This window comes from Mytilus californianus, unplaced genomic scaffold (assembly GCF_021869535.1).
Source record: "Mytilus californianus isolate M0D057914Y unplaced genomic scaffold, xbMytCali1.0.p SCAF_1, whole genome shotgun sequence".
Taxonomy (NCBI): domain Eukaryota; kingdom Metazoa; phylum Mollusca; class Bivalvia; order Mytilida; family Mytilidae; genus Mytilus; species Mytilus californianus.
The window spans coordinates 65,744,492-65,770,092 of NW_026262581.1; the positions used below are offsets into that span (position 1 = coordinate 65,744,492).

General features: G+C 32.7%; 1 protein-coding gene across 5 annotated transcripts in view; it reads left to right on the plus strand.

Annotated features, from left to right (window-relative positions):
• Positions 1–3,704: 3,704 nt before the first annotated feature.
• The window catches only part of LOC127722556 (uncharacterized), a 34,982-nt gene continuing 13,085 nt past the window's right edge, over positions 3,705–25,601 (plus strand). Inside the window, exons 1-9 of one of the 5 annotated variants that reach the window (XM_052229328.1) lie at positions 3,707–4,083; positions 18,608–18,665; positions 19,003–19,149; positions 19,626–19,720; positions 20,172–20,418; positions 21,539–21,693; positions 23,029–23,091; positions 23,444–23,564; positions 23,893–24,021. In XM_052229328.1, coding sequence (XP_052085288.1) covers positions 3,994–4,083; positions 18,608–18,665; positions 19,003–19,149; positions 19,626–19,720; positions 20,172–20,418; positions 21,539–21,693; positions 23,029–23,091; positions 23,444–23,564; positions 23,893–24,021 — 1,105 coding nt within the window. In that variant the 5' untranslated portion in view covers positions 3,707–3,993. Of the gene's footprint in view, positions 4,084–8,694; positions 12,524–18,607; positions 18,666–19,002; positions 19,150–19,625; positions 19,721–20,171; positions 20,419–21,538; positions 21,694–23,028; positions 23,092–23,443; positions 23,565–23,892; positions 24,022–25,601 lie in introns of those variants that run through there. The other 4 variants (XM_052229326.1, XM_052229327.1, XM_052229330.1 and 1 more) reach the window with 4 other exon arrangements.

Here is a 25,601-nt window from a genome sequence, read left to right on the forward strand (position 1 = left end):
TGGTTCCCCAAGAGGGAGTGTTGTGAAATACCCAAAACATGCGTATGGACAAGTACAAAAAGATGTTGAAAACCTACTAAAGTGATAATTTTCAATAGATGCACTGATAAAATGGAAGATGCAGAGTAATGTATATTATTTCAATATGTGCAAGACAATTTTTTGCATACAATTATCATTTTATGTGTTTACTATCACTAACTTATTATTTTGAATTATTACTTACAGATGGTGGTATTCTGCTTTTCTGCTGTCATATTCTCTTGACTGCTCATCTTCCTTCATCTCTGAATCTCTGTCGCTCTCTGCCGGTGCTTTGATGTCTTCAGATGGTTCCAACCTTCACCAGATGTTTCGACCCTGTACCATTACATCCTCCGGTTGGCGGGTCAGTAGAGGTGGCCAAACCTCTACTCATCAGCACTCGGCTTCTAGCTCAGATCATCTCGGCGATGCCATAACCAGCAAGATGAACGTTCTGCTGCTTCCCCTAGCTGTCTTACTGCTGTCTTTCTTGCCTTTCCGACTATTCCCATTGCCTGTAGCATCCTCCATACTGACTGTGCAGGAAAACCTCTGCAGCCTACTTCTACTGGGAACAGCCACGCTTTCCTACCTCTCTTTCTACATGTTGTCATCAGCTCCTTACTTTTCCTTCTTCCGCTGGTATGCCTCTTCACATCTCTCTTCCCAAGGAACTGTCAGTTCTATTGCAACTATCATCTTTGACGACTGTGACCAAACTACAATGTCTGGGCGTAGGATTGTATGTATGCATTCTGGAAACACAAGATTCTTGCCAATGTCAGCCCTCATGTTCCATTCACTGCCCTTGTCCAAGGTGAAGTGCTGTTGTGACTTTGTTGCATGACCAGTATATCCCTCTCTGACGAATCTGATCTGCTTTGCCTCTGTTGTTGATGGTCTCTTCTTCCTTCTCTCAATATCAAGGATCTCTGCCAGATGTTTTAGGACCTTGTCGTGCCGCCATCGATATCTTCCCTGTGTCAGAGCAACCTTGCAGCCTGAAAGTACAGGTATATGTGCCATAGTGCCTCTTTCACCACATAACTTGCAGCTTTGTTCTTCTATCAGTCCCAACTGGTGTAAGTTTGAAGGGGAAGGAAGTGTATCGTACACTGACCTAAGCATGAATGAAACATTGAATGGTTCCATCCTCCATAACTCTGCACATGTGATCTTTCTTTCTGGCAAGGTCCACTTCATCCACGCTCCTTGACGGCTAAGCTCTACTGCCTTTGACCTTCTTTGTTCTTCTTCTACCGTTCTTATTTCTGACTGCACCATGCTGCTCTTCTCTTTTGGTGTTGCCTTTGACCACAGTTGGAAATGTGTCGTTCCTAAGCCTTGTCTACCAGTACAGGTGTTTCCCACTATGTCTTTGTGATGAAGAATACTTTCTGCTTGATCTACTGCAGTTCTTGCTGACCATTTCCGCCCAGTACGTGTCTGGATTTTAGCCTTACTGATCTTGCTATCCTTTGAGTCTCTGAGAGTCATAACAAGTCTGCTCTTTGATACCTTGTATTCCTCCAAACTTGATGTTAAACGTAGCTGGAGTTGTGATGATCTACTGTAAAGACCTATGGCTGTAAAACTTGGTGGTACTCCTAGCCATCTTCTGAGGTGACTGCTTAACTTTCTTTCTATGGCTTCGACTGTTGTTGCTGTCATTTCATAGATCATGAGAAGCCATGTCAGTCTTGGTAACAGCCCATGTTGGTATATCCAAGCCTTAAACTTCCCAGGCAATCCACTCTTATCTACCTTCTAAAGCCATTCTGAAACCTGAGTTTGTACTGTCTTCACATTGGTATTGTCTTTAAGGGTATCATCAAACCATTTTCCAAGGCACTTTATAGGGTTATCTACTATTGTTGGTATTTCGTCCCCTTAGATCTTAAGTTGGAACTTCGTTGTTATCTGACCCTTTCTCAGTATCATTGATCTTGACTTCCTTGGCTTAAATTTCATCCTGGTCTAAGTGACTACCTCTTTCAGCACTAACAGTATCCATCTTGCTTGAATATGAGATGATGTTGTTACTGTAAGGTCATCCATGAACCCTCTTGTTGCTGGTAGAAAAATCCATGAATTTGTCTTTGGACCTCTTGTTTCTCTTTCTGCTGCCTTCATGATGATATTCATACTCATAATGAATAGTATCGGTGAGATGGTACAACCCGTAACTATTCCTTTTTCTAGCTTCTGTCATGCTGTTGTCTTATTGTCTACAGTAAATCGCAGCTGTATTCCACCAAAATACTTTTGGACTATCTTCTTGATGTGATCTGGAATGTGGTAGTGATCCATTGCCATCTCTATCAATTTGTGTGGTACTGATCTATATGCGTTTACCAGGTCTAACCATACTACTGCCAAATTCTTCTATGTAGTCTTTGCCTCATGTATGAGTTGGCTAAGAACACTAGTATGTTCTACACATCCCGAAAAACCTGCAATGCCTCCTTTAGATGTATCGATGTAGCTATTCTCTACCATATATTTCGTCATCCTGTTTGCCAATACAGAGAAGTAGATTTTTCCCTCTACGCTCAACAATGAAATTGTCCTAAACTGTGAGATGTCTTTTTAATCCTTTTCTTTAAATACAAAGCACCCTTCTGCCTTCTACCAGCTTTCAGGCGTGGTTCCCTTTTTCCATAGTGTTCGGAATAGCTGCCATAGTTTTCTAAGTATTTTGGGGCATTTCTTGTAGACTTTGTATGGTACACCACTGTACCCAGGTGCTGATCCTGTTCTTGCCCTTTTTACCACCTCACAAACTTCCTTCCATGTTGGTTCCTTCGTTTAAAATTCTATTGTTGGTGTTGTTCTTCTTCAACTCTTGGGAAATATCACGAAGGTGTCTCTCTTTCTTTGTCTGAGTGTGTTTCATGCAGATACTTTTCTACTTCTTCCTTAACTACAATACAGATGCCCTGTTCTTTCTCCACACAACAGTGTTTTTATGTAGTTGTATGGATTCTTAATAAAGTTCGCTCTATTTGTCGCTTTCTTCTTATTACTGTTCTTGAGTTGTTCTGCCCTTCTAGTTCTTCTCAACTCCTCTCTAACACTGTCTGAAAGGCAAGCTATTCCCAACTTCTCTATCTCTTTCTTGTACCGTCTGTTTAGGTCTTTGAGCTCCTTCCTTGGCGTATAAAGTAAGTAAGGATTCATTATATACAGACTTATGAAAGTGCACTATCATATTTTGCATGGTTCAAGTTGTTCAGTAGATCAGAGTTAACATCGAATTATTTCTTTACTTTTGGACATTCTAAAAGTTAATTAATCTTATCCTCCACAAATGGTTTAGACAAATGACAATTTTTGTAATTAGTTTTCTATGGTTATATGTACCCAAGTTGAGCTAATCCTCATAAAAGACTGAAGGTTCTAAGATTATCACATCTAGATTGATTTTAGTTATCATTAAAACAGTTTGTAAATGTCACTATTCTAAAGATTTTGTATTTTAGATTGGTTGATTGTTTGTTCAGTTGCAAATATTTCATGCTTATTCAGCACGAGAACAAATTGAACAATAAATAAATAAATGAAGGTTCTGCAAAGTGGGTTGACCGGGATGAAAGGAAAGAAATTTGGACAGCACCAAAAACAGAAAATTTTGCTAGGAAACAGACTACTTACGGACTCCTTGAAGTGTAGTTGTATTGTTGATTTACGTTTGATGTGCGTATAGAACTCTCATATTTAACGTCCTTATTTCGATTAGATGTACACGCGTATCTTTACACCCCAAAACGCAAAACGTATGCCCCCTCTGCATAGGTCTATCTGCATCGGACGAGTACCAAAGTTTTATACTACTATCACACGTTTGTTTTAATATCAAAAGGACAAAAAAGATAATTACCAACTAAGGAAATAATTACTAAACATTATCAGGAAATTATTTAGGGTATAAAAACCGAATGGAAACCCCCAGAATGGCTATCATTCGACATGTTCATCTGCCAGGAACTCTTCATAGTGATAATGTGGACTGCTTCTGTCATTTGCAATCCGTCGGATCATCCAGTTTGCAAAGTTAAAGTAAGATTTATAATAATGTTTAAATAACTTCAAAAGATCATCTTTAAATTTATGATTTAATTTTTATCAATGTTCACCTGTCCAGGTGTGATGTTGTTTGTTTACAATAGAACTTGTCAGTGATACAGGTATTGATTTAAAGTATAAATAGAAAATTTAATCCTCTACGTGTATGCAATAAGGTTATTTCTTTCTTTTATCCCCAGCTCGGTGGAGCTGGGTACATACTTTTGTTTTGTAGTAATCATTTGACCCGTTTGTTCATCTGCATATATTGTTATTTTTAACTACCATAATCTAGTGACTTTTATGCAATGGAACTTTTAGAAAATGTTCAGTATCAAACAATTTTATGCATCGCCTATCTTAATTTTGATCCGAAGGATTATTTAGGTTTTCCAAAGTAAAAACCCGGACTTTGTCTTATCTATATGAATTGGAGGTGGTGAGCTCTGCTGACATGTTGTCTCGGTTATATTACTTGAACTTGACTTAAACCACGAGTAACTTTTCACGTATTGACTTAATTATTCTTCCTATAGGTTAGATAATACTTGGTCATGTTTTATGAATATTTAAAGACAGAGGCGTAGCCAAGGGTTTTAAATGTTCATAAAACATGACCAAGTATTGTCTGACCAATTTAGAACATATTCACACGTTCGACTGACATAAAAAAAATTAGCCTCTCATCGTAATAATCAAACTTTGATATTGGCTCACTTTAAGTGTTAACATGTTTTGTTAAAGGGTTGTGAATAATCTAAATTAAATGGTCATTCAACAGAAGGAATGATAGAACAATGAGTTAGTGTTGTGATAACAAAAAGGATAAAGTAATCAAAATGGAAATTTCTTCTGCTTCAGGTACAATTTAATCTTATATATCTAAAATTCCTTCATTTTAAAAAGCACCAAATGTTATACAAATCAGGTTTTCTAAAATTGTATAATTTTTAATAAGGAAAAAACTTCATCAAACAGATTTTAATTTACAATCGTTTTAACATCAGATGCTTGCTTTTTTTATTAACGAATATATTGGTTTTTTTTCAAGAACTTCATAAACTTCATAAACATATTGTTTCTTAAAAAAAGGAGTTTGAGGGCTGGTATGAAAATTAGATTAAATGTTACATGTATTTTACCTAACTTTTGCCCCCTTTTCATTTTTTTTTGGGGGGTCTATATATGTACCATTAAATAACATTTACAATGTTGAAATCTCAACTTAATTTTATAATTCTTTTGTAGTTCTATTCTCGTGATTTCATTTATAATACCGGGTAATTAGACAAACAACAGTACTGACGATTTTTTTCTTTTGCTCTTTTCCCGTGAACATTGTCTTATGGGGTTATACACTCCGTTAGTGCAAAATTTAAGAGTTCACTTTCATAATTAATCTACAATGAAAAGTCATTCATGTGTAGAATTGTATAGTGCATGGAAAGCCATGTACTATGAAAAATAGAGGGGAAAATATTGATTCCATTGGACAAGAATGGGTGAGTATGTTTTAAAACATTGTAATAATCAAGATAAGCATGACAATGTACCATTTTTGTACAATTTCTATTGGTTGAACTTATGGATTTTGGATAACCTATGGCAAGATAGGTTTATCAGATGTTTTCCATATCTTTAGATCTTATTCAAATTATTGTACATAATTTAATTCTATGAAGGTGATGTTTATATTCCGTTAAATGATGTTTTCGTTCAAGATCTGTGGGACATGTTTGTCAAATTATTGAAAAATTGTATGTTTTTGGCGCAAAGAACAGATTTTTTCGCAAAAAAGTAGTATTGTTTAAAATCTTAAAACCAGTAAATGCTGCCCCTTTTTAATTTCTTATATTTTCAATTTGTTCTTTTGTTTTTGAAATAGGGGATACATGTATTGATGCATCGTGCGTTCATGGCACAACTTTTTTTTTTGTCCGTGGTGGTGTCTGCAGTCTTGGTCTTATGATTTTTGATTGATTGGTCCCTTGGTATCTTCTTATTTTTTTATTATTTTTTTCCAATAAAAAAATAAGATCCTCGTAACTATCACAAATGCACCGATAAGTAATCTGACATCTTATTGCAACAGATAAGGAGATGTGATAAAAATTATGATTGCCAATGAGACATCTGTCAACTAAAGACCAAATGGCGAGGATGTAAGCAACTATATAGTAAAACTGTTACATTCGAAGTCTTTATTAAAGTCCTTTTGAGAAGAGGTTTAAATGAAACCTCGAATACATGTATATCTGGTATACCATAAAATATGATCTTTCCCCATGATTGACTTTGTAAAAATCCCATTTGTATTTCTTCCTAAACAAGTAATTACGCATTTTATTTTTACTTATTTACTTCCTTTTCCACGGATGACATGTATACCGAGTTTTTCCACGAAGGACAATAAAGGGCTACACACTACAAAGCAAGTGAACTTTGGTAAATTTACGGATCAAAGTTGAGTGAGGTAATAAAATAAGATTTAGGGTAAATGTCAATGAAACAGCAACCTAACGACACCTACATTCAAACGATTTATAGTTTACCCATACTGAGGCTAGACTATTGCCCGCTAGGGTTTACACGTACAACTAATTTATTATACGTTTTCAATATTGTTGACAACGTTGTTAACAAAGTGACTACATTCAATATGGTTTTCCCCACCGTGAAAAATATCTTATCAATACCAAAGCCTTAAACATTTACACAAGGTCATTATTGTTCGAAATTATAGACGCTAACTTTGCGGTTGCGATGTAGCTTAAAAGACATAGTTAACACTAAAGATTTGAAAGGTGGCTATTTTTCATCGTAATATTTCTACAATAAAATAATTTGTAAAATGAAGAGATATTTCCCTAAACTCTTATTTGTTTATTGTTTGTAGTCATCCCTTTTATGAAGCATACACAATTACTTTGTCATGTCAGTTTGGGCTATTCAAACGATGACACAGACAGGGCACTGATCTCAAAATTTGCTTAAGCAATCAGTACTTGAATGTAGCAATATAAAGACTTGAAAATTCAACAAAAACATGCACATCAAGAAAAAACAAAGTGAAAATAAGTCTAGATAAAAATGTTCAAGGTCCCTAAAGGTGGTGTTTTACATCAAACTTACAAGCAAACGAATAATAAATATAAAACAATGCAAATATCAAATACAATATACCAAAAACGATAAATACGTCAAAAACCGATTGTAGTCTTTCTAAATGTCTTTTTTTAAAATGGGCTTTAAAAGGTATGAATGGCGTTATAATTCTATGCATGCTTATTCTAAGCACTAAAGAAGATGGTTGGCGCGCCCATAACCGTTTTTAACTCGCCACATTGTTTATTTGCCTGTCCCAAGGCAGGAGCATACCATTCAGTAGTTGTCGTTTGTTGCTGTTTATCATATTTAATTTTTGTTTATTGTTTTGTTCATAAATCAGGCCGTTATTTTTGGCGTTTGAATTGATTTACATTAGTCATTTCGGAGCCTTTTACAGCTTGCTATGCGGTATGAGTTTTGCTCATTATTGAAGGCCGTACGATGACCTATAGTTGGTACCTTCTTAGTCATTTGGTCTCTGGTTGAGAGTTGTTTCATTGGCAATCATACCACATCTTCTTGATATGTCATTCCTTTTCAAATTCACATGATGAGCAATTTCTGTTGGTATTTAGCACATGAAAAACGATTTTTGTGTCAAAATGCGGAATTGCATAAAGATAAATGGAAGTAGTAATATCCATCTCATTATAATGACAGAAAGCAGAGAATTCAATGCAAAAAAAAAAAACAACCCTATACCGCATAGCAAGCTATAAAAGGCCCCGAAATGATAAATGTAGAACAATTCAAACGAGAAAATTAACGGCCTTATTTAGGTTTTGGTTCTTCTAATTAACCAACGACTCTATCCAAATTATGAAGATAACATGCATTAATGGACTGAAATGAAATATGGTTTGCTTTTGCATAAACTCTATTTTTTGCACCAAATCATATTTTGATTGTTTGTTTCGGTAGATAGAATAACATTTTGATTTTAAAATATTCATGTGTTTATTTTCTTTTTATTATTAACACTCGCGTCTGACCACAATCTATTAGTCCAATACTGGTTTTATACCAATATTGTGTTTTTACTTTGAAGTTTTCCCTCTACGTGTGTTTGTATTACCTATTTTCTTTTTCCGTGTATTGGAATTTACTTGACAGTTTTTGAAAGATTTCTTTGTCTGATTTATTAAAACGTATCACTATTCCATATTTGTGTTTCATATTTGATTACAGTCAGACATCGTATGCTGTTCCTACTATCACTTACAGATTCCAAGAATTTTATTACGAAACTGGAAAATACAAAATAAAATAACGCTCTATTTATGTCATGGAAAGTCAACATTTAACCCTTAAGGATTGCACCTACAAACACTAGTACATGCATTATTTTAATCGTTGTCAATAATTTCAAATAAAATCCAATGGATTAAGTGTAAAGAGGTCATTACCAGTCAGAGAAAAACATGACCATGTGCAATGGCAAAATATAGGTATCGACAGATTGTAGTACCGTGAATGTGCATATATGTATAATGAATGTGCATATATGTATAACAATAACAGTTTACTCCTGGTTTGTCCACATTTAATTATACCAATTATCTATATAATTATAAAAAAAACAAAACAAAAAAGACAAAAGGTTTAATGAGCATAGAATTGTATAGTCTGTTCCAACTTTATATGTATATAGTTTATTTGTGTTTTCTACATATTCAGGTATTTTTCATTTTGTAGTTTCATTTTTATTTGTAAAGATAAATAATAAATAAATCAAAATTTTTTTTCTCAATACTTTTAATTCAGTCGAACTGTTTAACATGCAACTAATGACGATACAACGGCATTCATTTATAAAAGTGTCTTAATAATTCATCAGTTACTAAATGATTATGATATAAATACATGTCAACAATATGTGATAAAGTTTTCTATGTTGCAAACACAATTTATATCATTTTTGAATAAAATCTATACATGCATTGCATAAGGAAATAAATAAAGCACTACAGTAAACGTTAGTAATATTGGGCACTATACGTATGATGAAAAATACAACGTTTTTGTCGAGCCTGCGACTTTTGTCGCAGAAAGCTCGACATAGGGATAGTGATCCGGCGGCGGCGGCGGCGTTAACTAACTCCTTAAAACTTAATATTTCAGAAGGTAGAAGACCTGGATTCTTCATACTTTGTATATAGATGCCTTGTGATATGAAGTTTCAGTCTGTCATATGCCCATTGTCTTTGACCTCATTTTCATTGTTCAGTGACTACTTGAAAAAAAAGTTCAGATTTTTTGTAATGTTAATTTCTCTCTTACTATGAGTAATAGGATAACTATATTTGGTATGTGTGTACCTTGCAAGGTCTTCATGCCTGTCAGACAGTTTTCACTTGACCTCGACCTCATTTCATGGATCAGTGAACAAAGTTAAGTTTTCGTGGTCAAGTCCATATCTCGGATACTATAAGCAATAGGTCTACTATATTTGGTGTATGTAATGATTGCAAGGTGTACATGTCAGTCTGGCAGGTTTTATTTGACCTTGACCTCATTTTCATGGTTCATTGCTCAATGTTAAGTTTTTGTGTTTTGGTCTGTTTTTCTAATACTGTATGCAGGAGGTCAACTTTATTTGGTGTATTGAAATAATTTACGATGTATATGTCAATCTGGCAGGTTTTATTTGACCTTGACCTAATTCTGACGGTTCATTGCTCAATGTAAAGTTTTAGTGTTTTGGTCTGTTTTTCTTAAACTTTAAGCAATTATAGGTCAACTATATTTGTTGTATGGAATGATTGTAAGGTGTATATGTCTGTCTGGCAGGTATCATCTGACCTTCACCTCATTTTCATGGTTGATTGGTCAATGTTCAGTTTTCCTGGTTAACTTTGTTTCTTAGATACTTTAAGTAATAGGTCAACTATATTTGATGCATGGCATGATTTTAAGGTGTACATGTATTTCTGGCAGGGTTCATCTGACCTTGACTTCATTTTAATGGTTCATTGGTCAGTATAGAATTTCCATTATTTGGTCTGTTTCTTTTATACTATAAGCAATAGGTCATTTATATTCTGTGTATGGAATGATTGTATCAAAGGTGTACATATATTTCCGGCTTTGTTTATCTGACCTTGACCTCATTTTCTTGGATCATAAATGTTATGTGATACTTGTAGTAAAACTTTATATGTAGGACTATCAACATAAAATCAATCATCAGCATAGAAGGCGAGACATTTCAGCGTGTGCACTCTTGTATATATATTTCAAAAAGTCACAAAACATTATATTCACAAAGTCACAAATAACAATATTTCACAAAGTCATTCAGTTCAAATGAGGAAGATATGATGCTGCGTCAGAGTAGTCTATCATGTTGATGATTCCTTGTTGGTATCTGTCTTTCAGTAGTGAGAGTCTGGGGTCTATAACTCTGTATCTGCGAAATAGTCTTTCTAGCTGTTCTTGAGTCTTGCAAAAACCAACATTGATGTTCATAATTTCCCATGAGCTCGATGTAAAACCAAATCTTACTACTTTAAATTGTTAAGAAAAAATAACCAAATATGATAAATGACGGGAGTTCAATGTACGCTAGCATTAATTTAGCCCGTTTGTGAAAGGGGGTCTTGATCGGGACAGAAAACTGACAGAAAAACGGAGACAAATTCATTTTTCAGAATTTATTTTCACATTGAAATTCGTTCAGGCTTGTAATACTGGACAAGAACGATTTTAATGAGAACTAAAATGAAAACGCCAAACGACAGTGTCTTGTAAATATGTGGATACACTTTCAAACGTCAAAACATATTATTTATTTAAATGGATCTTAATAACAAGAAATTAGAACAAAACAAACACATGTTTATATACATATATTTCGGTAATTATTTTTTAATGTATTAGGCGCTCTATTGATGCATTATCCGTTTTTTTATTACTATCAATGCTGAACCACACCTATATACGAAGTCTTATATTATAGGACTTTCCTCGTAGTTGAAACAGGGTTTTTTTTCCCAAAGGACGCCACGTTTTATAACGTTTTCAAATGAAATTAATTGAATGGAAAATTTCCCGACTATAGACAAGACAAGACATATATGTAGATTTCTTAAATTTTTCAACTGGCTTCAATTATTACACACAAAATGAAAAGTTTATTTAACATTTTTACTAAAGCAATAAATCTTTATTATATTTATTTTTCCAAGGAAACCTTTATTTGTTTGTTTGCCAAGCTTACTTGTATGTGTTTATTACCATCACTAGTCACTCCTAAGTATTGAAGATCAAAGGACCTAACCAACATGATAATTAGTATTCAATATAATCATCGGTCATGCATGACATATCCCAGGAAAACGGCGCGTGCCGATAAAAACTTCAATAACTTCTTAAATATTGAATTGATTTTATTTAGACAAAAATTATAAGATCAAAAATTAAATTATCTAACGAATGTATACCCTCAACGCTCACTAAAACAGCTATTACATGTCCTGAGTGCACTTTTTTGTCCTGAGCGCACTCAGGAGGTCCTGAGCGGTTTTTAGACGTACCGAGAGGAACCTACCAGTTTTTCCAAAAATCAACATTTATGGTATTTGCGCACGTACTACCAAAGATGACCCATTCCTGCTAACAGACGTCAAAAACAGTTGGGCGTATGTTAATTTTCAGTACTCAAAAGAATCTAACACACTTAGCAGCTGCAGATATCATATATGCTGATGGTACATTTTACTCCTGTCCGAGCTAATTCTTAAAACTTTACACATTTCACGCAATGGTTGACGGCGCAATGTATCCACTGGTACACAGTTTACTTCCAGCCAAGAGCGAACTAGTATTTCCTGGCACCAACGCAACAGGCCGTTTTTTCACTACACACAATGCACCTGGAGAAAAGCACAAGGGATTCAGGTTCCATACAAGGAAGACAACAACATTCACCAGCTAGTACGCCGTGCCGCTGTCTTTCTACTTGTACCTACTGCTGAGATCGATGATGTGTGGTTTAATGCCTTTATCGACATAGATCAGATTGATACTAACATCAACTACACGCCCTTCACAGAGTATGTAACAACATACTGGGTCGAACAGAACAGTCATCTTTGGAACCATTACACAACACAGGGACCGAGGACTACAAATCATCTAGATGGATGGCACAGCAAGCTGAAGAAACATGTCCAGCACCCACGTCCAAACATCTTTAAACTCATAAAACTACTGAAACATGAAGAAGCTTTCAACGCCCTGACCATGATCCAATATGCAGCCGGTAGAAAGATTGTGGCCCAAAAACGTACATGATGCAGCCTCCCACCTTTTTCACGTTGAATAGGTTAGTAAACTTTGATAGACTTATATACAGTGAATTTCTTATGTGTGTGCTACAATGTGTGATTTGTATAGTGCGGTTAACTTGTATTGTTTGTTTCATATACTTTTCAACAAAAGAAACGATACACAAGTTTGAACTCTTATGTATCATAAAATATGTTAAAACTGTTAAATTATCCAATGAAAAACATTCATTTGCAAAGCAAATACATATGATTGAAAAAATCTGACCAAATTGGAAAGTGAGAAAATACCGTGTTATTTAACACAGGGGTCAAATTTATTTTGCGGAAAATGATGACAAAAGTCGGCACTTAATTTCGAAGATGAGAATTAAGTATTCAAATATCTGCAAAGGCATTCAAAATTTCTAGCAGACCATGTTTAAGTAAGTTCTAATATCAATTTTCGAATTTTTGGGTGAAAATACGATTTTTAAAATAACAAAATTGCCAAAAAAAAAAAAAAAATCGCGTTTTTTGCCTTAAATCAATGGTTTTGATAAAAAAATAACACTCTGTAAATATTAGACCGATTGGGCAATTATTAACCTTGGTACAGTGTATCCCATTTCATTATACATGGAAAATACATTGCCTTGTATCGTTTCTTTTGTTGACTAGTATATCATAATGCTTGCTTGAATCTACTGTTGAATTTGTGTTATAAAAGAAATAAAATAAATAACCTATATTTGTTTCCATTTCTTTCATTTTGATTTTAATTAAAAACACAGAATTCATACACATACAAAAAAAAAACACTTGTCAGTTAAAAGTAGATTAAACCATGTTTATACAGTATAATCCTTTGTTTCCACAAGATTTCCCCCTATTCCCACATGAAATTTTAACTTTTCCTACCAGATTTATAAAAGTGGGAATAGGAGGAATGAACCCAAACATGCTATCCAGAGAAATCTTTGCTGAATTTTAAGATCAAAGCGATGCAGATTAGATTACTTGCTCATTATTCTAAATGTCGATAGGAAGAAGTACATGTACAATTTAGAGCTCGACTGAGACGTTAAATGTCAAAATTGAAATTGTCAGATTGAAAGAAAGTTAATTTTTTGTCCTTTCTTTTGTTGATACTGCTTACTAAATATAATCATATTTCAATAAGTAAGGTTTTATTTTACATAAAACCAATTATAGAAATCTTTGTATAAAACCCATTAACCAAGAGATTATTGGGTAGCATGATGATTCACCATTAATATTGCATCTCTTGAAGATTTGTAATATATTTAAGCCGGCTTCTATAGTTTGGTTACGTTTCTTGATTCATATCTATTCATTGTCGAATTCTTTTTGACTTACATACTTTACTAGAAGATATCATGACATTATTCAAATATGAGCCAGTTAAATCATCCAGAAAAGTGAATATAATATCAAGTTCCTATGTTGTACATCATACAACAAATTGCTTAATAACTAATAATAAGTATGTTTATTATCTGACTCTTTCAGAAATCACACAATTGGCGTTAAAATGAGAAACGGACGTAATTTAACAAACGAATATGTGCACTTATACACTTCCTAATATAATATTAATAAACGAGACAAATTTTTTCTCGGTAAAGGAAGCGGAAAGGGTGAAATGGTCATAAGTTTAATAGTAAACAGAAATGAAACTGAAACATGTGGTCAATATATGTTCCTTAATTACAAATAACACGTTTTTGATTATAACCAGCGTGTCGTGATAACTGCAGTAATTAAAACATCATGTTTCCGCATTATTTTATCATTCCTTTTACGGTTACTGACTTTTTATCATTAAATACCTCTTTGCGGTTTGACTTTATTTCCTTTAATCATAACATATGACTTTGTTCTTATGAAACTAAAGATTATCGAAAGACTTCAATCTTTTATTAAATGTATTTATAGCTATGCTAACTTTTTTTTAGATTTAGATTAAAAGTAATAAGATATGTAAAATCGACAATTTTGAGATGGCAAAAACTGTGATGTTCTTGGCATATATATATAGATAAAACTTGTTATATGGTTTGACTTAATAACATTCTATATTCGACTTTTATGAAATCCATTTTTGGTCATGTTGGCCCACACGTATTCAAGTATTGATATGGCTTTGAGTGTTCCGTATATAAAGATAAACCCAGAAAGCGCTCCAGATGCTCCAAATTTATAAAGTCTTATTTTCATTATTTTTACACTAGGTCCTCTGCTGGTGGAGTGCTACTCCCCCTAGTGTATAATCATGTCAGTAATCAGTGCTTCGTTACCGACATAATTTATAACACACATTTCTTAAATTCTTAGTTGATAAATTTAGAAATTATAAGAAACTTCCTCAGACAATGTCGAACTATGGTCGATTTGGCTATTTTTTCCAGGTTTCTTTTAGTCGTATACATCCTCAAATATTCAAATGTTTATATAACCTTTGACTTTCATTTTTCTGGTTAGAGCTTTCCTAATAAAGGTTATTCACGAAAAACGTTTTGAACGTAGCAGAAAAAAGAAAGTGTCAAATATGGCATTTTATTATCTAGTTAAACATGTTTTAAAGTAAGTGCCCTTTATTACATGTACCTTCTGATAATTATTGAATGCTATATACTTAGTACAGTCACCGAGATAAAGCAGGGATAGGACTTGAATATCAAGGTTAATGTGCCGACCATGGACGAGTAATTATAACTTACCATATTGTTTAGACATCTTTCAATTGATGAAGACCGTACAATGTATGTTGACCTCCTAGACGGATTTTGTTTGGTCCTTATTTGCGGATTCAGTGACGAGTATTCAAATGTGTTTTTTTTTTCATATATTTTACAATTCAAAAATGAAAAGATTAATTGATATATCTTTCAAATAACACCTTCAGATATTCACAAGGCAATAATGTTTTTTTAAAGTTTGCCTTAAACATTTGCATTAGGGCTTCAGACTTTTAAGGTATTACACGATGTATTATAAAAATATGCTCATGTGGATGAAATGTCTTTGGGTAACTTTTAATAGATGCATTGGCTCAGATTTAATCTTTCTAAAATTACCATTAAAGATAATCATGCCAATTTCAACATATCTATGACGCCAGTAATATCACAAAAGGCATGTATGTACTAAAAAGTACAAATTATATCATTTTATTCTTGAAGGAACCATCTTATGTAACTTATCCTCCTTTGAAATGTATAAGATTACTTTAAAACGATTAAACACTGAAAACATTTGTCAATATAGAACATGCAACAACAGACAACTTACCTAGAAGAATAAAGCAACAATACGAAAGATAGGCCAGTTTAACTAACAAGCTTGTGATGTTTCTTTAAATTACCAAGGGATGTGCTCATTAATGGAACTGTTAAATGAATTTGTTTCTGCGTATTTATATACCCCTAACAGCTAAACCAAACGTCTACTAAACTACATTTGATTACTTAAATGATTGTTGGTTTCTTAGGCCTGCTAGTGGCAAATAGTTCGTGGATATTCAATAAGAGAACAAATATCCATGCACACATCTCAAATGAAAATGAAAATGAAAATAAGACAGATAATTTTGACAATTACTGGAAAATAATAGCATAATGGGTAGGGTTAGAAATCTAATCTTACAACTGTTCACTTACGAAGCCCATTAAAGGAAGAAGACACGCATGTAGAATATCAGTGTAACTCTTATGGTTAAGATAACAGTAAGCTTATCTGGAAAGTAAAATGTATTAATGTGCTCCTTGTCTACTATACAGTCCAGCTTTAAAGGCCGTAATTAAATTTTAATTTGAAATACTCTCGTAGACTTGGAAATACACTACGACAAATTGTTAATCATTAGTAAGACATGTTTCAAATTAAGGGGAAAACGGCTATTCCGTGATATAAAGCAAACCAATTTAGACTCAATGTACTTAAAGTCCAAGTCGTGTAGTTCTCTGACGGTACTTTCCTTTTATACCTTTCAATCAGTGTGGCCTTAGATATCATTTTATGAAAGACAAATAGCGAATCTACCTAAAAAAAATTTAAAAAGGCAATTAATAGGAATTCTTTCAATCTAACATAATTCTAATGAAAATTGTTTCAATTTTAGAAGTACAGCAATAGTTGTGTTATTTTTATCTTTAATTTAAAGGTATCGTAAATATAAGTACACATTTTAAGTGAAAAGAATGTTTGGGACGCTATTTTAGCATAATCTTTATGTAATAAAACAAAGAAAAATCATAGCTATTCCAAATTCCTGTTGTTCGAAGACATACATTTTAAAAATAAACAATTTATCCAAAAAAAAACATGCATGCGGAACATGTTTAGTTTTTTCACAAAATATTTCTTGACATTGATATGCATGATATTAGATCGGCGATTGTGGGTTGACATGTTTCGTTGTTAACCGCAAATATTTAGACAGAAACAGGTTTGATTTGATTGTTTTGTTCTTATCGTCCAGCTACTAATATTTCATGAGTATTCAGGACGATACTGAAATAGATAGAGGAAGTAACCTTTTCAAATTAGATACTTATGATTACATGGAAAACTGTTTAAAATCACTTCCTTTGAAAACGTTACTTATTCAGGACGAATTTCATGCATTTTGTCAGTTCCTCGTCCTTTCAAAAGGCTGTCTTAAAATTCTTTTTTTATGTATTCCTTTTAAAAATAACAAGAAATGGCGAGTTTTGTGATTCTTATTCTTTTCAACAATTTATTTTTTCATCAGTATAAGCATGCTCGATATAAATGTTTTGAGGATTAAATGACAAATATAGTTAAAAGATTTTTTTTTATCGGTTAATAGTTCGATGGATATTTAACGTCTAACGGCAAATATTTCATGCATATTTAGGACGAAATCAAGATAACAATTATTACAATAGATAAGTCGACCGGGAGGACGGACGGAAAACTTGGGACTGGCACTTATAAATAAGGGTATGCTAGAAAGGAGCAGAAATTTTGCATTGAAACAGGCCACCTACGGACCAACAAGAGTTGTTATACGGTTTTTCAGTGTGCAGAGAGCGTGGCATACTCCCTACATAAGGTATTGGATTTAGTTTCGGACGGGATGAGAAGTTCAGGGATGGCAATTTTTATATATTTCTATTTCTATACTCATATCCAGCATATATACCCACGTTTAAAAGTGGCAGTCCAAAGTCCGCATCCTTCAACCCTTGTGTCTGATTGGTTAAAATGTAAATAGTAATCTTCGTGTGATGTACTCAGTCCATTGAAACTCAGATATTATCAAATCACAAAAAAAGTAATTAATTATTTTAATAATGCAAATAAAGGAAGCTACATTAAGACCATCAATTTGAAATGCGAGATGATGTAATCAACTAAAAGCAATATGACAGTTTTCCTTGTGGTTCCATATGGCAAAATACTTGCGAAATTTGTCTTAAAGAAATATTGAATGTTTAGAAACCAGTTGTCAAAGAAGGTTTTTACTGTGTATTTTGTACTGGCAAGTTGAGCTTTGCCAAGCATCCATTACCACCACCAACATTGTGCCTTAATTTAAGTTTGACCCCATGCAAAATATCAGAGAAACTCTTCTCGAGAACTGCTGAACGAACTGATTTCAAACATAATAAAAAATTCCTATAAGGCTTGCTACCAGCATTCTTTATTTTTTACCCAAAAGCTTATTTTAAATTATTGTAATGGATAACTACGATGAAATATAGTAAAGTCTTATGAAATGAAAAACAAATTTGTTTTTCTTTCTTGAGAATGAGCTCTTAAACTTAGATACATGATTTTTTTATTAGTTGTTATGGGGTTTGAACTAGCTTTCAGTAACTGTGAGTACTCTCAGATCTGTACTTTGTGTCTTTTGTGTTTTTTTGTGCTTTGTATCGCTCTGATGAGCTAAGCCTTTTTCAACTGATTTTTATAGTTCTTATTTTGTGCTGTAACACCAGGCCGTACGGTGACCTATAGTTGCTAACTTCTACGCCATTGGGTCTTTGGTTGAATGTTGTCTCATTGTCAATCATACTACATCGTTTTATTTTATATTTTCAGAACGAGACGCATATTAAATCTTAAAATAAATCTAAAATTATATATTTTAGGTACATAAGGATGGTGATTATGCTACTGACAAATGCAATTGTACTACAATACACCAGCGTAAGATTCATTATATTTATCATTCCATTGTATGTAATTATTGATAGATTAATAAATAATTGATTGGTTGAGACTATCGCACTCGACTTGGAAAACAAAATCGTGTTCCATCTAAAACAGAGTCTAACTCGCGCGTTTTATAACGTTTTAATGCTTTTTACGGAGACATCATTGTCAATATTGTGTGTAATCTTTACTAACAAAACTACACATGTGCTTTAGGCAAAGGAAATAACTGCATATAATCATTCTCGAATATTTAATTCATTAATGTGTCTCTCACCTAATTTGTGTTTTATTTTCTATATTTCATACTAAAAAATATGTCTTTTTTCAGATTGTTCAATTCGGCAAATTACCAAGTACTTGAAGATTTTACCAGATGGACATAATCCACCTAAAGTAAGAAACGTCAAAATAATGTACCATTTAAATACCACTGGAACTGTACATCTAACCGTTAGCTGGCAGTACTTAAAACCAGGTAAATATTTTTGTCATAATGAAATTCTGATTTATTTATTACTTAATAGATTTTTTTTTAGCAAAGGAAACTAGTCGTTTGCCATATTTGAATTTTGTGATGTGATAACAATAACAAAATGTATAGTTCATTTCCGTTATTTCTGAGGTTGACAAGGTTTATAAAAGTTTGCAATTATGTATTTTCATATTTAGCAGCCAAAACGTTATATACTTTGTCGCTTGGTCCATTGCTTAAACATACATTCTGTTATTTCTATTTCACCAACTAAAACTAACAATGTCTGAAATATATGCTGGTCAACACATTATTCAATACAAACAATCAAAAAAATTACACCAAAAATCAACATATGATAATTTAGAAAACAACTTTGAAAAATAGAGTTTTGAATAATTGATATCATTAATCTTTATGAATTTTTGGTAGAAAAATGTATAGTAGTTTTTTTTTCTCTTCATATTCTTCTGTTCAAGCTGATAAACACATCAGACTAAAAGGATTTCTTCTGAGAATAGAAATATTGGAACCATTGATATCAAGATATATAGTAGCAGAAAACTTCTTTAAGGTCAGTTTACTGTTTTCTGTAAGAGATTTACAAACTTCTCAGTCCGTGCCTTTAATCAATTAAAGTTTCACTTTTATATTCATTTCCTTTTTTGTTTGTCTATTGTGACCAAAGAGCACAAGCAGTTTCGTTTGTGAATACATATACAGCATATATATGATTCTATGCACCATAAAATGAGCTGATTCATATTTTCAAAAGATATTAAAATCAAAGCGTTTAATTGTAAGTAACCAAGTTAAAACATATCATCGCAATCTCCAATCTATCAATGTATTTGATCTAACTGCAACTTAACGTGTTATTCACAATGTCTGTATTTCACAAGCCAGAATTTTCTTCAAAATTAAATACGTATAGGAAGGAAGTGGGATGCATAGTTTATAGTGCTCAGTGTTCAAACTGTACGTTAAAAAATTTGATGTAGTTACATTTTCATTCTTTTTTAAAGGGGAAAAGAAAACGGCATGAGTACCAACTTACTAACATAAATCTTCCGGAGGCTACTAACGCATCGTTTGTGCAAGTCACTGTATGGAGTTTGATACGTAAAAAAAAATGGAATTACCCGAAGTCGGAAAAATCTTCCAATGTTGATAAGTGTCGACAGTATACCGAAAAATACGAAATCTATGGAAAGTCAGCGGAATTCGAAAGGTCGAAACGAACGATACAGAGAACAATTACCACACATAAAGGTAATTATATAAAATAAAAATGAACTACTTTATTTAGTTTCTTTAGAATTTATTGTTGATATATATGTACATGTAATCAAACTGGAAAAGATAAGAGCTAGGGTGTACATGGTTAACTTAAACTTTACCTCAGCAGGACACCAAGTCACTAATAAAAGAAGAAGCGATCAAAATGGGCATACATAAAAACTCAAATACAGTAGAGGCACACATGGCCAGTGAAGTTTGTTTCGATAGACTTCGGTCGACTCATCAGAAATAAAGTGTGTCGTTGGGTTACTGTCTTATTTACGTATAATCAACATCTCTTACTCATACACATTTAAAAAAATAGTACTTGTCTTTTAATATTATCACACATATATTATTCACTTCTTGGTGTTATGTCAAAATAAAACATTAGATTTTGAAAAGTTTTGAAGGTAATTGATTGATGTTAGATATATTATATATAAATAAAGAGATGTGGAATGATTGCCAATGAGACAACTATCCACCATGCCAGTATATCTGTTTGGCGACTGCATCGAGCCTGTTTAGTAAATACACGATTTCTTTCCGTACAATAAGCGAAATTGAAAGAGAAATTAAACAAATTAGAGGTAACGGTCACTCTTACTCATCATTTTGTCGTGCATTCTCACTTATTTCTTCAATAATCTAGAACGGTTGCAGAAAATATTACATCTTACAATCGAAAATAGTAATATGTGTATTTATATTCTACAACTTTATACAAATAACAAAAAGTAAACAGAAATCCTACCTTTTATCTTTCTTTAAGTGGTCCGTCACAGTACTGCATATTACATACTATCGAATTCAAACATGTTTTGCGGATGTAGTTTAGACACAGTGCAATATTTTTAAACGACAAACTTACTACGATACCCACAAAGACACCAGAGGTTCCTGGTTTGGTACAGGCATATACACATGCAGTCATATTTGCATCATATTATATTTTGGTATGTTTCGATTTCAGTGATTATTATTGGCACACATTTTATTAGCATACTTTATTGACACACTTTTAATATACAGCCTTTCAGTACACATTTCTCCGATTATCATAACATAATTTGTGTTTTAAATTCTTAACCGTATTCCATATTTACAGGTCCAACAAACAGCTGTAAATGTTGGAAAGATGATTTATCTGTCATTACAACCTCCACAGACATTGTAGTACAATCCTCGAATTTCTGCCCTGAAGATATATCAATAAGTTTTGACTTATTTTTATCGGAAATGCCAAAGAAAAGCACAATGCAGGTAATATCTAATATCTCTAGTGTTAATAGCTATAGGAGTCATTTTTGTTTAGATTTTAAGCTTTTAACTATCAAGACAGAGACCAAGCATATCCTAATTCAGAAATTACAATCACAGAGAAAACCACGACAATTGGAGACCGGCTGTAATGGTAAAAGCTTCTTTTTGAAAATATTAAACGACACTAAACATCCTACTTTGATGACAGCTGATTTACCGAAAGTGTGATTGCATTAAGCTTACACAATTATAATCCTAGTATCTATGATGAGTGGTTTAAGAACCACTGGGTCGATTCTACTGCTGGTTGAGGTTTCCTCCCCGAAGATATCAGCATCCCAGTAGTCTGGACTTCTTCGGAATTTTGGGTCTTCAATACTCTTTAACTTCGTACTTTATTTGACTGTTTTAACTTTTTTGATTCGAGCGTCACTGATGAGTATTTTGTAGACGAAACGCGAATCTGGCGTACACAATTTTATCCTTGTATATATGATGAGTTTATTTACAACCAATGTGTCGATGCCATTGCTGGTGGATGTTTCCTAGTAGCCCAGTAGTCTACCACGAAGTTGAAGAGCTTTAAGGACCCAAAAACGTTTGTAGGATGTAAGACCCAAAATAAGAACTTTTTAATTGAAGTATTTTTTTAATGATTTCACACCTTTGCTGTTTATCGACAGAAACATTGAATATAATTTTGAAACTACACATCTATAATGGTGATACGATGTAACGATTCAGTTTTGAATTCTTTTTGTAAAAGTTGTTTCTAGGGGATGATTTTAAAAAGCTTACAATGGACGATGGGCTAAAAGTCGTGACAAAGCTCACAAGGGGTAGTTTAATGAACATCCATATTTGCAAAAATAGAAATTAAATTTTATCTTCAAGGTTTTTTGCAAAAACATTAAAATAGAAACGTATTAATAATATTTATTCATAAATTGTTTGTAATTTAAGAATGAGTAACGCTGAAATCTGCAAAGATGAGATCATTATACTAATTTTGAAAGTTATCCAAATATGCACAAGGAAATAATCCGTTATAATCATGTCAGTTACAGATGTCTTTTAGATAGAAAAATGCTATTGATTGAGGGTTTGATATGAACGTGCAAGATATTGTGTCGTGAAACTGTTGAAACAGTAATGCAACCTATTAGTGTCCGTCTAGATTTAATTGGCTGACATAAGTTCTCTGTCTCTTATCATATAACTTAGGCTTTCCCCTGTTGTTATAAGTTCTCCATTTTATAATATAACACACCAAGTTTTGACAGCGATTTTTATCTGATTGACTGTTTTTTTTTTATTAAGTTATTCTATTTTCAGTTTTATAAAGACAGTTGCTACTACAACTTTACTAAAATACCTGCTGGTGTTTATACTCTAAAGGTTTGTCTAATCTAACATTTCAACTAAAAGCAATTTTTAATTATGTAAAAATCTCAATTTAAATTTAACATGCAGTCAATCCTGTATACGTAACGCATTTTATACCATAAATTAAAAAAAATCAACAGGAAGCAAATAATTTAACACGTAAATTTTCTAATGTGAAACTAATGTGCATATTTTACACCAATTAAACTAAAAATGAAAACGTTTTTTATTGAATTCGAACAAAGGATACTTAGCAATGCAATAAATTCATGCGAAAACTATCACATCGATAAAATGACTCATTTCAATATGTTTTATATTCTGTAAATTTTTTCCCTTTTCTATCGTTTTTTCTTTCTTGTAGATACTGTATCATTGTCCACAGTATAGCAGTGATCCACCATCTTGTGTTAAAAGTAGAACTATCAACTCTACGATGAGATTGTCTCCTCAGGCTTCATCATATCATCAGAATATTACTATTGGTACTATGAATATATTATTATATATATGTTTAAAAGAAACATATACGTGCACATATATAGTTAAAATAACCTACAGAAAACCTGAATTATAAACATTTTTGTATATGAATATTATGCATCCTGCAACTCTTGTTTGTCACATAGCTAAATTATTCACTGTAGATAGTCCTGATACAAAGGTGTATATAAATATTGCATACATTAAAAATTACAAGAAAAATTTGGTTGTCACAGAAGGACCAAAGATGGTACAACTTTACAACTAAAACGCAATGCTTATTATAGCAAAATTGAAGTTGAATATGCAACATTTGTTATACTTTTACAGATGAAGAAAGAATGAAATGGTTGCAGTACACTATTGGCATTATAACCGCAACGTTTGTTATGTTTGTTCTAGTGGCAGTTTTCATATTATGGCACCGGGAGAGAAAACATAGTCACGATAGACATCATGGTAATTTTTATGTTATATAATAAGATACATATATAGTTGTTCTTACAGGCCTTTAAACCCTTAAAGAAAACCATTAATTAAGTTATTTTGCCAATTTTATATTCATATATTGACTGTATTGTCATCTGAACGTTTTACCATCTGGCATGCGTTTCACAAATGTTTTCGACTTCAATTTATCATAATATTTGAAAAATTCAATATGCTTAGTTATTACGATCAATTTTGATAGTTACATTTTCTTGTGCAACACAGGCCAGAATTATAAAATCATTAAAATTATAGTCAAACTGAATTTGTTGTTCTTTGATTTATCACGTATGGTTTTTCTTAATATATAAAATATGACGACAGTTTTAGGTATGACATAATATTTGAAATTTCTGCCAATAACTCGTAGAATAATTCAATCATGACAAAATCATGAAACCCAAAATCTGACACAAAAGGTCCATACCGCAAAGTGCTAACAGGAACGATATCACTGGTATTATGTGGGACTTCAAAACGAGACAGTAAAAAGAATTCATAATTGCCACAAATCGGCCACATGCGACTTTTCCAAATTATTATGCCTGTAAGCAGCAAGCTACAAAAATTAGTTGAAAATTTTCAACTATTCGAAGGCACCTAAAATGAATAAACCACTCAAACTACATTTCCCCCTTAGTGAACTACTGACACGATCCGCTTTTTATGTGTTTAATACTATTAGGTTTAAGTAGCGCTAGATCCACAAATGATTTTTATCCAACTTGAATCGAGTTGATGTTAGAATTGTGTCTTTCGACACTGTTTCTGAAATAAAAAAAAATTATAAAGCTACAGTACATATTTATAACAACAGCTCCAATAAATACAAATAAGTAGCAGACTATGAAGTGTTCCAATTTACTACTAGTTTCGTTCTTTACTCAATCTTAGCATGTATTATTTTGAATAGCTTTGTAAAAGTTAGTTTAAATGTGTTTTTTGCTCTGCATGTACTAATTTTGTGTCATGGATGGATACCTCATATCTTTTGTTTTTCTATTATGTAAAATGCAGTTATAGTCGGGAGCCGATGAACACTTTTTCTGACATTAAGATAGGGCAACACGTTTTTCGTGTATATTTTACGGCAAAAATTACATGCAAGCAATATAACGCTTTTTAAGTGCACTTTTATTTTCCCTGACCTTTTATATTTGGAAAAAAAACAATAATAAGGCGCAAATGGATGTAAACAAACTAGGTACGAAAAGCTACCAATTGAAATATTTTATTAGTCGTTAAATATTTGACTGTCATTAGTTAGTTAGAAGATTCAACATTGCAATTAGTTACATATAATGTTATACTAACGTGTATTAAATTGAAAGAAGGCGTTCGAGTAAAGGTCAATTTATAATCATTATCAGATGTAACTTTTTAGTCAAAGCACAACAATATACGTCTGGTCATGCCCAAATGTTTTGCAACATTTACTCCGAGGCTTTTTTCGGTTATGTTTCCGAGTTTAAGCAATACCAAGACCAAAAACCAAGAAAATATAGTTCCAATAAATGTCTAGAAGATCCATGATTAGAATCTTTCTAGTT